This window comes from Mastigoproctus giganteus, chromosome 11, assembly GCF_048544385.1.
Source record: "Mastigoproctus giganteus isolate SK-2022 chromosome 11, ASM4854438v1, whole genome shotgun sequence".
NCBI lineage: Eukaryota > Metazoa > Arthropoda > Arachnida > Uropygi > Thelyphonidae > Mastigoproctus > Mastigoproctus giganteus.
This window is the reverse complement of record NC_143585.1, coordinates 173,642,334-173,656,488: the sequence shown is the minus strand read 5'-3', so window position 1 is coordinate 173,656,488 and position 14,155 is coordinate 173,642,334. Positions and strand designations below refer to the sequence as shown.

At 39.4% G+C, this 14,155-nt stretch overlaps 1 protein-coding gene across 2 annotated transcripts in view; it reads left to right on the top strand.

The window, feature by feature from the left end:
* The window catches only part of LOC150078580 (voltage-dependent calcium channel subunit alpha-2/delta-3-like), a 1,140,037-nt gene that overhangs the window by 1,014,550 nt on the left and 111,332 nt on the right, over window positions 1-14,155 (top strand). For both annotated transcript variants that reach the window (XM_090384275.1, XM_090384274.1), the window contains one exon: window positions 2,558-2,610. In XM_090384275.1, coding sequence (XP_090240401.1) covers window positions 2,558-2,610 — 53 coding nt within the window. The remainder of the gene's footprint in view (window positions 1-2,557; window positions 2,611-14,155) is intronic.

The window sequence follows — 14,155 nt, the reverse complement described above, 5'->3', positions numbered from 1 at the left end:
GATCACATTTGAATTAGGGTGCTCCACTCTACGATTCTCATTCCAAAAGAGTATACTGTGCTGGCTGGAACCGATATAGCCCAGTGCATTGTGGATTGCACTTGGTGTTTTCAAGACATCTCTAACCATAGTCAATATATTGAAACTCATGAGCCCTCTCTACTTACTAAATTACTAAATAAATATCACCTTATCTGAACCTCTGTCACCTGTTAGAAAAACAAAGAAAATATCAGACAGTAATTAGTGCATTATAGCCTAAGTTGCTGATGCACCAACAAATCTAACAACGACATTAAATTTGTAAGTACCACCTGTGTCAAAAAGCTGAACAAACTAAGAGCTTCTTTATCTGCCCTGTCTTGGGAAGCAGACTGTACCTCTTTGCTGCTCTTATATAAAGCATTGATCAGATCCCATTTCAATTAGGGAAATTTTCCAAAAGAGTATACTGTGCTGGATGGAACCGATATAGCATTGTGGATTGCACTTTGTATTTTCAGGACATCTCTAACCATTGTCAATATATTGAAGCTCATGAGCCCTCTCTGCACCCTGCAAAAAAGCACTACTAGTATGCAACCAAAGTACAAAGTTTCTGTCAGCATCCTATTAAGCTATACCTCTTTAATCTATCACTGCAAAATCTCTATAGATATAAATCTAGTAAAATAAGACCAGCAGGCCTATGTTTTCTTGAACTAACACAGAGTTGGAATGTTCCTATTTTCAACAGGCAAGAAGAAATAAATTACTCTCACCTTGGACTGCCCCTCCTCAACTAATCTGAGATAATTATCTTCATAAATGGGGAAAGAATCACCTACCGACAATTGATGTTAAACAACTCCATGCTGGCCATATTCAGAAATATACTGAATTATTCCAGTATATATTGATGGCTCCAAATCACATTCAACCATTGTACCAGCAGCAGCAGCAGTATTTCATTCTACTATCATTTCAGCTGCCGTTCCATATGCATATAGCAGCTGTTCAGTGGAACTTCATGCAATAAAATTAGCTTTATAAAATCTAAATCTCCAGAAAAATGTTACTACTGAAGTATGCAGCCAAAATAAAAAGTTGCTGTTTGCATCCTATTCACCCATACCTCTTCAACTAACTAATGTCCACAGAAAGAAACCTAATAAAATGAAGCCAGCAGGCCTACGGCTTTTTGAAATATCACAGAGTTGGAAAGTTCCTCTTCACAATAGTCAACAGGTAATGAATTATATTCATCCACCTTGGACTCCCCCTCCTCAACTGAACTTTGATACTTATTTTCTTCAATGGGGTAAGAATCTTCTACCAACTCTTAACCTGAAAGAACACTATGCAAGTCATATTCAGAGCTATGTTGTTTCCTGCCAATATATACCAATGGGTCAAATCTCAATCAGCCGTTGGAGCAGCAGCAGTGTTTCCCACATAAATAACATTAGTTATTTTATATTATTCACTTTATTCATAATGACAATATAATAGATAATTTGATGAAGTTGATTTAAGTGAAAACAGCAAAAATTAAGTAAATAATTTTTATTCCAACCTATGAATAATAATGGAACCTCGTTAATTTTCACTGTGTTCTTTTCCTCTTTCAATACATGTCTTCCATTGTTAAATTGGCATCTGAATAGCTTAAGAGAAGAATTTGTTCGTTTGGTTGCTTGTTGGGCCAGTTACATGATGCTTCTTGGACTTCATCATTGGAGTGAAAATGCCTTCCCCCCTGTGCCTCTTTCAGTTGTCCAAAAAGGAGATCACTTGGAGCCAAGTCAGAGAATAAGAAGGGTGCAGTAACACTTTAAATGCAAATCTTGAGTTGCACAGGCATTGCGACAAAAATATTGCAACATAAATAGTGCCTCCATAGCCAGGTGGGAAGGAGCAGTAGTGCATAGCACACGCTTCTTGATTAGACTGGGGTTCGAGCCCATCACCACCAAATACGGAGGATGCGGAAAGGTCAGGGAATGACCACCGCATATTCCCAGAGCAATATGGCTTTAGTTGCTAATTCTCCCAAAAAAAACCCCCACCCCCCATTTTTTTTTTTTTTTTTTTTTTTTTTTAAATGTGATGGACATTTGGTGTTCATAAAAAAGTGTGATGATTAAACTTGTTAACAGCAGAAATGTTGGCTTGCATGGCCCGGTTGGACAGAATCTTCCTTATCATTGTCTCATGTTTTCGACCTATTCGTACAACCTCTTTTTGAACAGATTGTATACCATCCTACAGCAAATACTTTTCGAATTTCAATGGGTTTGACACTTCTTGAATTCAAAAATCATTTCTCCTTTTTCTTGCAAAGCTTTCCACATGTGATACCATTTTGAATCACACACTGCAGATACACACTAATACAGAATAACTCCCTATATATGTTTTTCCATATTAAATGAGTAGATACGAATATTAACCCACTTTTACTGTTTTCATTTTAACAATAGTCATAATAATAATTATTAAAATTATAACTGATATTATGTTGGCAAATGTAGATGCCTATTAAAATCTTAATTATATCTCTCATTTGTTTTTTAAGCCATTCCGTCATATATATTCAATATTATCTTGGATTTGGACTAAAATTACAATGTAAGTAAAGAATTTTATGCATGTTTTTATAAAAACAAAAAATGCAGAGCATGCTTCAGTTAATATAGGATTAAAAGAAGAGCTAAAATATTTTTTCTGTTCATAAATTTATTCGCAGCAAGTTATAATTATTCTTCCTTTATCCCATCTACAAGACACTGTTGAAATGATGCCAATTTTAAAAACTGAATGCCAGATTTTACAAAAATTTTGGATTAGGTTAATGCAACATTTTAAATTTACATGAACACACGAAGATGTTTTTTGGGAAGGAACACCAGAAACCAGCCTAAACGTTTTTGTTATACCTGAGGAGAAAGTTGGAATGAAGCTAAATATGGTATCACTGGTTAACGAAATAATGCAGAACCCTGCAGACAGGAATGAAGTTATATAGAAATCTTTATTGCAATAATAATAAGAAGAATACAGATTGATACATTGCAATATTGCCCTTCATGGCCAGCAGGCCAGGGGTTAACAGTAATAGCACAATATGCAAGAGAAAGAACATTGATAAATTAAATATAATAAAATATATATGTGGATGCATAAATGGAAATACAGCTCAAAGCTCAAAGTATAATACGGTTATGTGCACCACAATGTACATAGAATATACAGGTGGAAAACTGAAAAGTTAGTAAGCCACCTTCATGTCATGTGGTATTGTTGGCTTGAGAATTAAGGCAAGCTTCGAGGAGAAAGATCAAAGACAGAGAAGTACAATTCAAGGATGCGATGTCTGTATTCCCTGTCACAAGCAAACTTATTAAGGTCAGCATCCAAAGACTGGGCACATTAAAGTAGCTGAAAAGGCAGAAACCTATCTGATAGATGAAGATGGCTGAGATTAGCATTAGCATTAGTAGAGGCATATGATGCAAGAAAGCAAGCTTATTCAGCATCAGCCAAAAAAAAAAAAAAAAAAAAAAAAACACAACCACTACTCCCATTTCACCCCTCCGTTCGTTCGAAATACCTGTCCAGCTGAGCCTTAAATTTGTTTAGGCTATCAACTTCAACAACAAGTGATGGAAGTCTATTCCACAAACCAACTGCCCGCTGGCTAAAGGCAAATTTCCGCACATCTATCCGACATCCGTCCTTCCTCAATTTGAATTTATGCCCTCTCAGGCAATTATTCTGTGCAAGAGGAAGAATCCCATCCGCATTGAGCATGCTCAAACCATTCAAAGCTTTATACACCTCAATCAGATAACCTCGCCAATGCCTAGTCTCCAGACTCTGTAATTTGCAAAACTTAAGCCTTTCTTCGTAAGAGCAACCCTTTGTTCCATTCACTAATCTTGTTGCCCTTCTCTGTACTCGTTCCAGCAGCTCTACATCCTTCTTGAAATGAGGCCTCCAGACCTGTATACAGTACTCAAGGTGTGGCCTGACCAATGCCTTATACAAGGGAATAATCACATCTTGTGGGCACAGAGTTGGAGTCACTCTGAGGGACTTGCCAAGAGCACAGGTAGGTTCCAGAATAATGGTGCCAAAATCTGGTTAGTGATCATTTTGACAGTCATGGTGAAGTGTTTGATCAGTGTGGGGAGTCTGTGAATTTTTATCAACTAACCATTTCAGTTGTCCTTAACTGTGGAGAAAGTTTATGTTTGTTTATGGCCCATTTTAAGAGCCAAAACTCAGCAGAAAAAAAGTGGTGAATTGTGCTGCGGGCAGCACATGCCCATACCTCTGCAGAATATAAAAGCAGAGAGTATACTGTGGTTTTTATATATCTTCTAGTGGATGATATAATTTATATTATATTAATGACTTCATTAATATAATATAAATGCTGTTTGGCCATCCATCAGAGTCAAGCTGTCTGGGAGAGCAACTTGTCTATGTGGTTACCAAGCAGAGCTTAGGATCAAAAACAACCCTGAAATCAGTATGCTCATTGACAATGGAGATAGGAAAATTATACAGTGTTTGCTGAATATAAAAAGGCATTTTCCTTAATGGGAATATCATAAATTTAGACTTTTCTGGATTTATTTTTAGTCCGAACTGGTTGAGGTAGTTTCAAAATTCCAGGAGTATATTATTAATTGATGCAGTTATCACAAGAAGGTTATCATGTGGAGAAATCACTGTGAGAAGTTTCATATCATCAGCATAACATAAAGTATCATGCCTGGACTCAAGTGTTGAGATAAGCACTGTAAACAAGAGCCCAGATAAGACACCACCCTGTGGTATGCCTGAAGAGATACATTGCTCGTTGACCATGGACAGTAAGCAGCATTATTCTATTTTGAAGGAGTGAAGTGAGCAACTGTAGAGAGTCTGTCTTGATTTGATAATGGTCTGAAAATAGCTTTAGCATTGCATTTACTTTTATTGAGTCGAAAGCTGCTTCAAGGTCTATGTAGATGACTGCAAGCTCTGCACGAGATTCAAACTCAGAGAGGATATAGATGGTGGTGCCAAGAGATTAATCACAGTGGATCTGTCAGAAAGGGTTAGAATGGGGAGGAGTACCTTCTCAAGGCTTGAGGCATTGGAGATTGGCTGGCAGTGGTTCCCTCCGTTCTACGCTCTTTGAAAGAGCATTGGAACCTGATCCTTATTGCACCTGCGGAGGATTGGAGACGTGGGATCATGTACCATTTCTTATTATACTCACAGGTCAGATTGGATCTGACTTATTTCAGATTATTTTTTTTTTGCTGGCTTCCATGTCTGGGCAACCTGGGAGCAGGATTGCTGCACTCACCGGTATTGCACTACCTCCGATGGGTGCGGGGATTTGTGCACATAAGCACATATAGACCCAGGCCGGTTTCATCTTGCCTGAGGACTGGCACCAGGCAGCAGTTTCCCAGGTGTTCGCTGCTCCTTGGTGGCGAACTGGCCTAGTGTTTCTACACCAACACAGAGAACAAAGGTGGAGATGGGCTACTGCCTTGGAGCCACCAAGATACACGTACACACACACACACACATACAAGCACACAAGCCCTGGATGATGGAAATGTATATATAAATGTAAGTTTTGTATATATATATATATATATATATATATATATGAATGTATGTAAACTGTGTGTATTAATAAATGGGGAAAAAAATGGCAATGCTTAAGAAGAGTGGGAGATTGAATTTTGGGTGTAGGCTTTACAAGGTAGTTGTTCTGCTGCTGGGGAAAGAAATGACTTGACAAAATAGCATTAAAGATGGTTAGAAGGGGACCCAAAATATATGGGTCCCCTTCTAAGATATTTAATAATGAATTGAGGTATTCCATATGCACCTGCCATATCAGAAGCTGGTGTATAATTAACAGCAGCAATAAGCTGTTCCCTGGAGATTGATACTCAGACAGTGTGTCAGGTGAGATTTCAGTTGTTGGTTTATGAAGATCAGAAAACTGTTCCAAGTTCAAGACAAATCTAGATATTAAGTCAAGCCACTGGTCAGGTTCAAGATTTAGGAAGAAATCAGAAGGCTGCTCAGAGTAGGGGAATTTTCCTCTATGATGGGTTATGTTCATATAATTCTTAATTTCTTGAGATTTCAGCTTGTTAAATGTTGCATGGGCTCTAGAGTAAGCTATTCTGTCTTGAACACTTTGCAACCACTTCCACATTTTGTGCAGATGCTGTTTTAACTTGAAGTTCATATTATTATTATTATTATTAGCTATATGGTGCAAGGAAGCCTGAGGCTTATGCTGCACCAGCAAAAAATTCCCCGAGTTACCCTGAGAGAGAGAGAGAGAGAGAGAGAGAGAGAGAGAGAGAGAGAGAGAGAGAGAGAGAGAGAGAGTCAGAAATAGAAGGGAATCACAAAGAAAGAGAAGAATGATGATATCCAGCTCACATCTGGTGAGTATGGGCTTGGCACACTGGTGTGCCAAGCCCATACTCACCAGATGTGAGCCCCTGGGGTTAGATATATTAAGATGGTGAGTTTACCATGCACTAGACTAAGGCAAGATGGAAATTCTTTTTGATGCTGTTAAGGTTGCAATCGTCTTAAGCCAACTAGTAAGCAAAGTCACTACAATTTCAAGGTCACAATTTTCTAAGACTCATTTAGCAGTACTCTCAACACATTTAGCAGTACAGGAACTCCCTGACTTACTTAAGGATTGTGTTCTGCGGAACACTATGTAAGTCGAAATTTCCCACATGCTTGTACAGCACTTGCAACTGTGCTTGCTGAATTGATTGAATTAAAAAAGATATGTTCCACAAACATGTAAATAGAATTATATATTGTATTTCTTAAATTTTTTATCTCGTACGCAGGAAAAATTACAAAGTGTGCAATTTAAAAAAATTTAAAAATTATAAAATTACAAAAAAAGACAGGAGACAGACATAACGTCAGTAAGTTTTACCTCTTGAGCATCATTGCCAGAATTGATGTCTTCAGCTGATAAGCATATCACTGTGGAGGTTGACGGCTGTGGAGATTTAGAAGGGGTTAGCTACTCAACCTTACAAAACAACATATTAATGGATGACTGGACAGTGGCTTTTTTATTTTCATCGTAGATTTCTTTGTAGCAAGCAAGCATATTTTCACCCCTCTGTTAACTTTTAAGAATCATTCGCTGTCAGGATCCGTCTTCTAAAACCTCGCCATTGCCGATGCAATTTCACGAAATGCCATTGCCATCTCTCTGGTTATAAAGTGTCTCGACTGCTCATTTGGTTCATCTTGAGCTTCGTCAGCATTTTATTCTTTCACTATTGCTGCCTGCAAGTCAATAAGTTCTTCATTAGATAATTTCTTCTCTTCTTTCTCTATTAACTCCTCCATGTCTTTGGCATCAACCTCCAACTGAAGTAGCTCTGCAACCTTTACAATCTTATCTGTAACCTCTTCATATGATTCATCTTTTTCAAATCCTTCAAAGCCTTTTATGTGCCATGGGCATATTTTCTTCCATACACCATTTAAACAACTTTTAGTAATTTCCACCCAGGTTTTATTAATGTTTAAGATGGCGTGGTAAATATTGTAAGATTTCCAAAAGTCTCTTAACGTAAAATTTTTCTCATCATCTAATGCAGACAATGCCTGAGCAAATAGTATGCTTTTAAATTCGAAATAACACCCTGATCCATAGGTTGGATGAGTGAAGTCATGTTTGGCGGTAGAAATATGACTCTCCCATTTGAATTGAAATCATCTAGATGCGTAGGATGTCTAGGAGTATTATCTAATAGAAGCAAAATCTTGAAAGGAACCTTTACAATATTTTTTAACCTCGGGAATGAAACAGCATTTAAACCAATCCTCAAAGACAATATTGTTATCTATGCTCTCTGGTTCGATCGGAAATGCATGGGTAGGGTGGCTTTATTGATGCCCTTAAATGCACAAGGATTTCCAGAATGGTACACAAGCAGTGGTTTTAATCTGTAATTTCCCGCTGTATTAGTCCCAAGCAAGAGCGTGGCCCTATCTCTTGAAGCACTAGTAGTAGTAGTGGCATGTGATGCAAGAAAGCAAGTGTATGAGCTTATGCAGCATCAGCCAAAAAAAAAAAAAAAAAAAAAAAATCACACCATTCCCTCCAAATGCCTGTCCAGTTCCTCCTTAAATTTATTCAACCTATCAACTTCCACAACGACAGATGAAAGTGTGTTCCAGCAATTAAACACCCGCTGGCCAAAGGCAAATTTATGCACATCTATTCTACATCTGTCCTTTCTTAATTTGAATTTATGCCCCCTTAGGTTTGTAATCTGAACAAGTGGAAGGATCCCATCAGAATTCAGCGTGCTCAACCCATTCAAGGCCTTATACACCTCAATCAGATCACTGCGCAGGTGCCTAGTCTCCAGCCACTACAATTTGCAGAACTTAAGCCTCTCTTGGTAAGAGGATCCCTTCATTCCCCGCACCAATCTTGTTGCGCTTCTCTGTACTCGCTCAAGCAAATCTACATCCTTTCCTAAAATGAGGCCTCCAGACCTGTACACAGTACTCAAGGCGTGGCCTGACCATTGCCTTATACAGAGGGATAATCACCTCCTTTTCCCTGCTAGCAAAATTCCTATATATCATTGACAAAACCCCATGACCTGCCCTGGCAGCCTGTCTGCATTGCTCAGAAAACTTCATATCTGACTGCACAATTACTCCCAGGTCTTTTTCATTTTCTACCACCTTAAGTGCGTTTAGTACTTAAGTACACACAGTTAGTACGTTTCTCTGGGGTTACTTCTACCCATATGCAGTACTTTGCATTTGTCAAGGTTAAACTTCAGTTGCCACTTCTTAGCTCATCTGCCCAAATTTTCTAGATCCTGTTGCAGTTGCACACTGCCATTACTGTCATTAACAACCCTGCCAACCTTTGTATCATCTGCAAACTTCGACATTAAGCCTGATATACCTTCATCAATATCATTGATAAATATTTGTCTTTTGTCAATATTTGCATTTGTCAAGGTTAAACTTCAGTTGCCACTTCTTAGCCCATCTGCCCAAATTTTCTACTTTCTGTTGCAGTAGCACACTGCCATTACTGTCAACAAGCCTTGAAACCTGGCATTGCATTTTCCTCTTTGGCATTGTATGTTCGATCTGGCAATTTTTCCAATACAGAGCAGTCTCGTCAACGTTAAAAATTTGCTGCGTTGAATAGCCACTTTCATGAATAATTTTTTCCAACACATCACAAAATTTCTCTGCAGCTGCAGAATCGGCACTGGTGACTTCACTGCGTACTTTAATGTTGTGGAAACCAGCGCGATGCTTGAACCTATTAAACTACCCATTGCTTGCCATGAACTTGGGTTGGAGTTCACTGTGCTTATCCTTGATATCTTTATAAATACTTGTTGCTTTTGCTTGAATGGTCATTAGACTCAGGGGCACTTGTTTCTGAATCTGATTTTCCATTCATATTATTAACAGCTGTTCCATCTTCGACATAGCACCTGAATGCTGTTTTGTGATCACTGTTGATCTTAAGTGCATTAATCCTTTGACATGTTCTTTTATACATGCACTGTCCTTTAAAATTGTATTCACTGTTGAAGCAGGGAGACCTAATTCCCTTGCAATAGATGACAAACTTTGCCTGCTTTGTACTTTTTAATCATTTTCATCTTCATTTCTAAATCAATTTTGTTTCATTTCCTGGCACTACCACCATTTGCACTTTTCGTTGGTTGCTTTCCCTTCATCATTGTAATACGAAAATAGAAATGAAGAGAAGTTTCTGTTAATTTGTTTTTTATATGATTGAAGATTTCAGTGAATGGGAACACATTTCACCATAATAGCGTAAAAACCCAGCAATTGCAGTTATCGGTATTATAGCAAATGCAATAAGGTCGAGTTTACTACCCATTATAATTAGATGCACTAACAGAAAAGCCCAATAAACCAGAAAGTGCAAATTGTTTTTATTGTTTTATGGTTGTTCCTCCAGCAATGTGCTTTAGAAAAATATCACAAAGGCGTTCAAGATTGATTCTTATAATGGGAACATATGATAACGATGAAAGGGTAGTGCAATTTTCCATTGTAAATATGACCTTTTAGAGAAATAAACAGCTTAGTAATATAGTGAAATTTTTAACTTCCAAGAGCTTGGAATGAATTACAAAAAAAAAAAAAAAAAAAAATGTGTTATTGGGTTCACATTACGATGTTTTCATGATACCTCCATTTATTTCTACAGGATTCAAAATACATTTCCACAAATTTTTTCAGTTTGCACTAGCCGGAAAAACTTTACATAAAGTCAAATTTCCGTAAGTTGAGTATTACGTAAGTCAGGGAGTTCCTGTACTAAAAAATCTGGGACTACGTACTACTCTGATAGTTGAATTCACAACAGTGATGTTTGGAGCAGGTATATCTAAAAGAACAGCAATTGGCTCATGGTGGGATTAAAATAAGTCTCTGGCAGGTAATCAGATGTACAAGAAAAGGAGGCAAGGATGAGATCTAGTTGGTTGTAACCTCTGGTCGATCATTTGTAACCCTGTACAAGATAAGTTTGATAGGAGCATTTGCTGAAGGTTGACTAGCTGGGTAGGAAGATCTCAGACAAAGGATCCCCCAGGAAAACCCCACAGACAGAGTGCAAGGTTGAAAGATGAAGCTGGTTAATGATCCAGTTTGATATTTCATGGATGGCTTCATATGAAAGTGCTGGGGATATATATATAACAATTATGTCTACAAAGGCTCTATGGTAGCTGAGAGTAATAAGGAGAGCTTCATATGCTTACAACACTGCCTCCTCTTTGCCGAACTCTAGAAGGAAATGCAAATTTCCTTCCTATTTGAAGCACAGGATATAAAATATTCTTGGTCTTTATCAAGCCAGGTCTCGGTGACACAGAAGATATCGATATCACTAGGGAAAATTTGAACAGAGGTGTCCAGTTTGTTGACATTAATCCTTTGACATGTTCTTTTATACGCACACTGTCCTTTAAAATAGTATTCACAAGACTCTGATTGCGTAATTTCTATGGATCTTTTCTAGGCAAGTGTCTCTAGTATTTTTATTCAAGGCATGCTTTTGAGTTTGTTGATTCGTGACCCACATTGGAATGAGCATTCACAAACTGTTTATCACTGGTAATTGGAAGCTGATGGTACCAATTTGATATTGCTGGTGTGGGTCAAATCTGGTATAATTTTGAATTATGCTGCGCACATTTTGAGAAAATTAGTTGAGGTTATTGAGGTCTCTTGTTCTCAGAAAAGGGTCTGATGCCTAGGGGCTAGGAGACAGGATCTACAACCTTTCGGTAAACACATTATAAGGAAGGAGGGATAGCGTATTTGACAACTTTTCAGCCGTTTAACCTGACCTGAGAGGTTATGTTCCTCTTAAATTAAACATTTTCCTAATAGATTCAGGAGATGTTCTAGGTACAAATCTGAAGGCAAAATGTTCATTTCCACTTTCAGACTGCCAAACCCCATATACTTTTTCTAACAGAATCTCAGTTATTGGTTGATTAAACTACTACTCATCTGAGATGCCCAAATTATTCGCTGTATGATTCCTTTCGCCTCAAAGGTGGTACTTGTGCATATGTCCATTCTGATATTCCCTGTCAGAGACTTGGCAATTTGGAATCTCCTCTCTTTGATCTTCTAGGGCTTAATCTCTCTCTTCCTCATTGTGTCAAATTCATCTATTGTCTCTACCATTCTGCCAACTCCACTAATCATTTGGAGCTCTTTGACTTCCTCTCTTTGCAACTTGACTTTCGTAACAGTGAGGTAATTTTCCTTGGTGATTTTAATGTTCACAACTCCAGCTGGCTTCCGTTTTCTAGTGCTGTTTTCTGTTTTCCTCAGATGCTGAGGCTTTTGCAATTACTAATAACCTTGCACAGATTGTTCATTTACCTACAAGAATATTGGACAATCCTAATCATACAGCCAATACGCTTGATCTTTTTCTCACAAACAACCCTTCTAAGTACACGGTCGAAGTGAGAGGTCCTTTAGGCACTTCAGATCACAACTTGGTGATTGTCTCTTCTCCAATGGAGCCTTTACCTCATGACTATTCCCAACCTCGTGTTGTTTGGCATTACAAGAATACAAAATGGGATGACCTGCGAGATTTCTTTTCTCCTTTTCCTTGGTCGGATCACTGTTTCAAAACTTCTGATGTCAACGTCTGCTCAGATCGTGTCAGTGAAATTATTCTTGCAGGAATGTAATCCTTTATCCCACATTCCACTTTAAAATCTCGTCCTTTATCTTTCTTTCTTCTTTGGTCCTTAGCTTGCGGCTGGAGGAGGCGGTTGGCTACGCAACCAGTACGCTGCTGTAGGTGCCGCAGGGATTCGGACTTGCTCTGTGATGTTCTTCCATGCTTTACAATCCATGGCGTCAGTCCTGGCCTGATTAAGGTCGAGATGTTGGCTCTTCAGGTCATTTTCCACTTGCTTGGCCCACATTTTCCTGGCGCGGTCCGTTGAATGCTACATTGGGTGGGTCGTTGTCTCCAAAGGAGTGTGGATGGTATTCTATTTGCGCCCATTCTACATACGTGGCCAAACCATCTAAGCCTTTGCTTCTGGATTTGGTCGGCGATGGTTGGTTGCTCTTGGCATCTGGCGCGGATGGTATCATTAGTGATGTGGTCGCGAAGTGAGATGCCCAGGATCTGCCGCAGGCATCGCATTTGGAAAACCTCAAGTTTGTTTAAATCTAGCTTGAGACAAATCCATGTTTCCGATCCCTAAAGGAGAATGGGCAGGATCAAAGTCTGGAAGAGTTGGATTTTAGTCTTTGAGGAAATGTTGGTCCTCTTCCACAGATACCATTTGAGCGAGGCAAATGCAGTGGCCGCCTGTCCAATTCTGCTGTGAATCTCCATGGTGGATGCAACTTTCTTCTTCTGGACCAGCGACCCAAGGTATTTAAAGTCCTGCACTTGCTCGATCTGGACACCTTTGAGATAGATGATAGCTTGCAACCAATCTGTTGTCAGGGCCTTTGTCTTATCAGCATTGATCTTCAACCTGTATGGCCGGGCAATGCGGGCATTGTTGAAGAGGATGTCCGTGGCTTCAGCGTCGTTTCCGGCAAAGATAGCACTATCGTTGGCAAACATCAAGTCAGTCACGTAGTGATCCTTGCCATATTGTATACCCTGTCTATTGCTGAATGCTTGCCTCATAATGGCGTCGACTGCGATGTTAAAAAGCAACGGGGAGGCCACGTCCCCTTGGAGGACTCCAGTTTGGATGGTAAATCCCTCAGATAAATCATTCTGGATGCACACCTGGCTGGTTAAACCATTGTATGCAGTTTGGAGGAGTGTGATGACTTTTTGAGGTACATGTTCGACCTCTAGCAGTTTCCATAAGGCGGGCCGGTGGACACAGTCGAAAGCAGACTTAAAGTCAATAAAAACAATGATGGTTCGCTGTCCACACCGGATCCTCTCCTCCATCAGTTGATGGATGGCGAAGATTTGATCACAGCATCCTCGCCCGGGTCTAAATCCCGCCTGTTCTTCTCGACTGGTTTGCTTGTGATGTTTTTGCAGCCTTGACTGAATGATCTTCATAAGGACCTTTCTGATGATGGAAAGGAGACTGATGCCATGGTAGTTCTTGCAATCCCGATTATCACCTTTCTTGTGGATTGGCATGATAATGGCTTTCCTTAATGTTAGTGGAATTTGTTCAGTGCACCAGATGGTTTTGAGGAGTGAGTGTAGTCGGCAAAGTAGTACATCTCCCCCGGCTTTGATCGCTTCTGCGGTTACTTGGTCCACTCCTGGTGCCCTGCCATTCTTTATGGATTGTGTGGCTGCTTTCACTTCTTCTACTGTAGGCTCAACATCGACCATGGAGACCTCAGGGGGATCGATCGGTGGTGTGGCTGCTGGTGGTCCCTGAGGTGGGTTGTGATTATACAATGCTTTGAAGAATTCACTCCACTGTTGCAGGCATTCGGACAGTGATCGCACGAAGGTCCCATCAGTGTTTTCTTGATGTTGTCACTAGTCAATTTGGTCTTTTCACTCAGACATCTGAGGGTACTGTAGAGAATGCGGTACTCGTGCTTG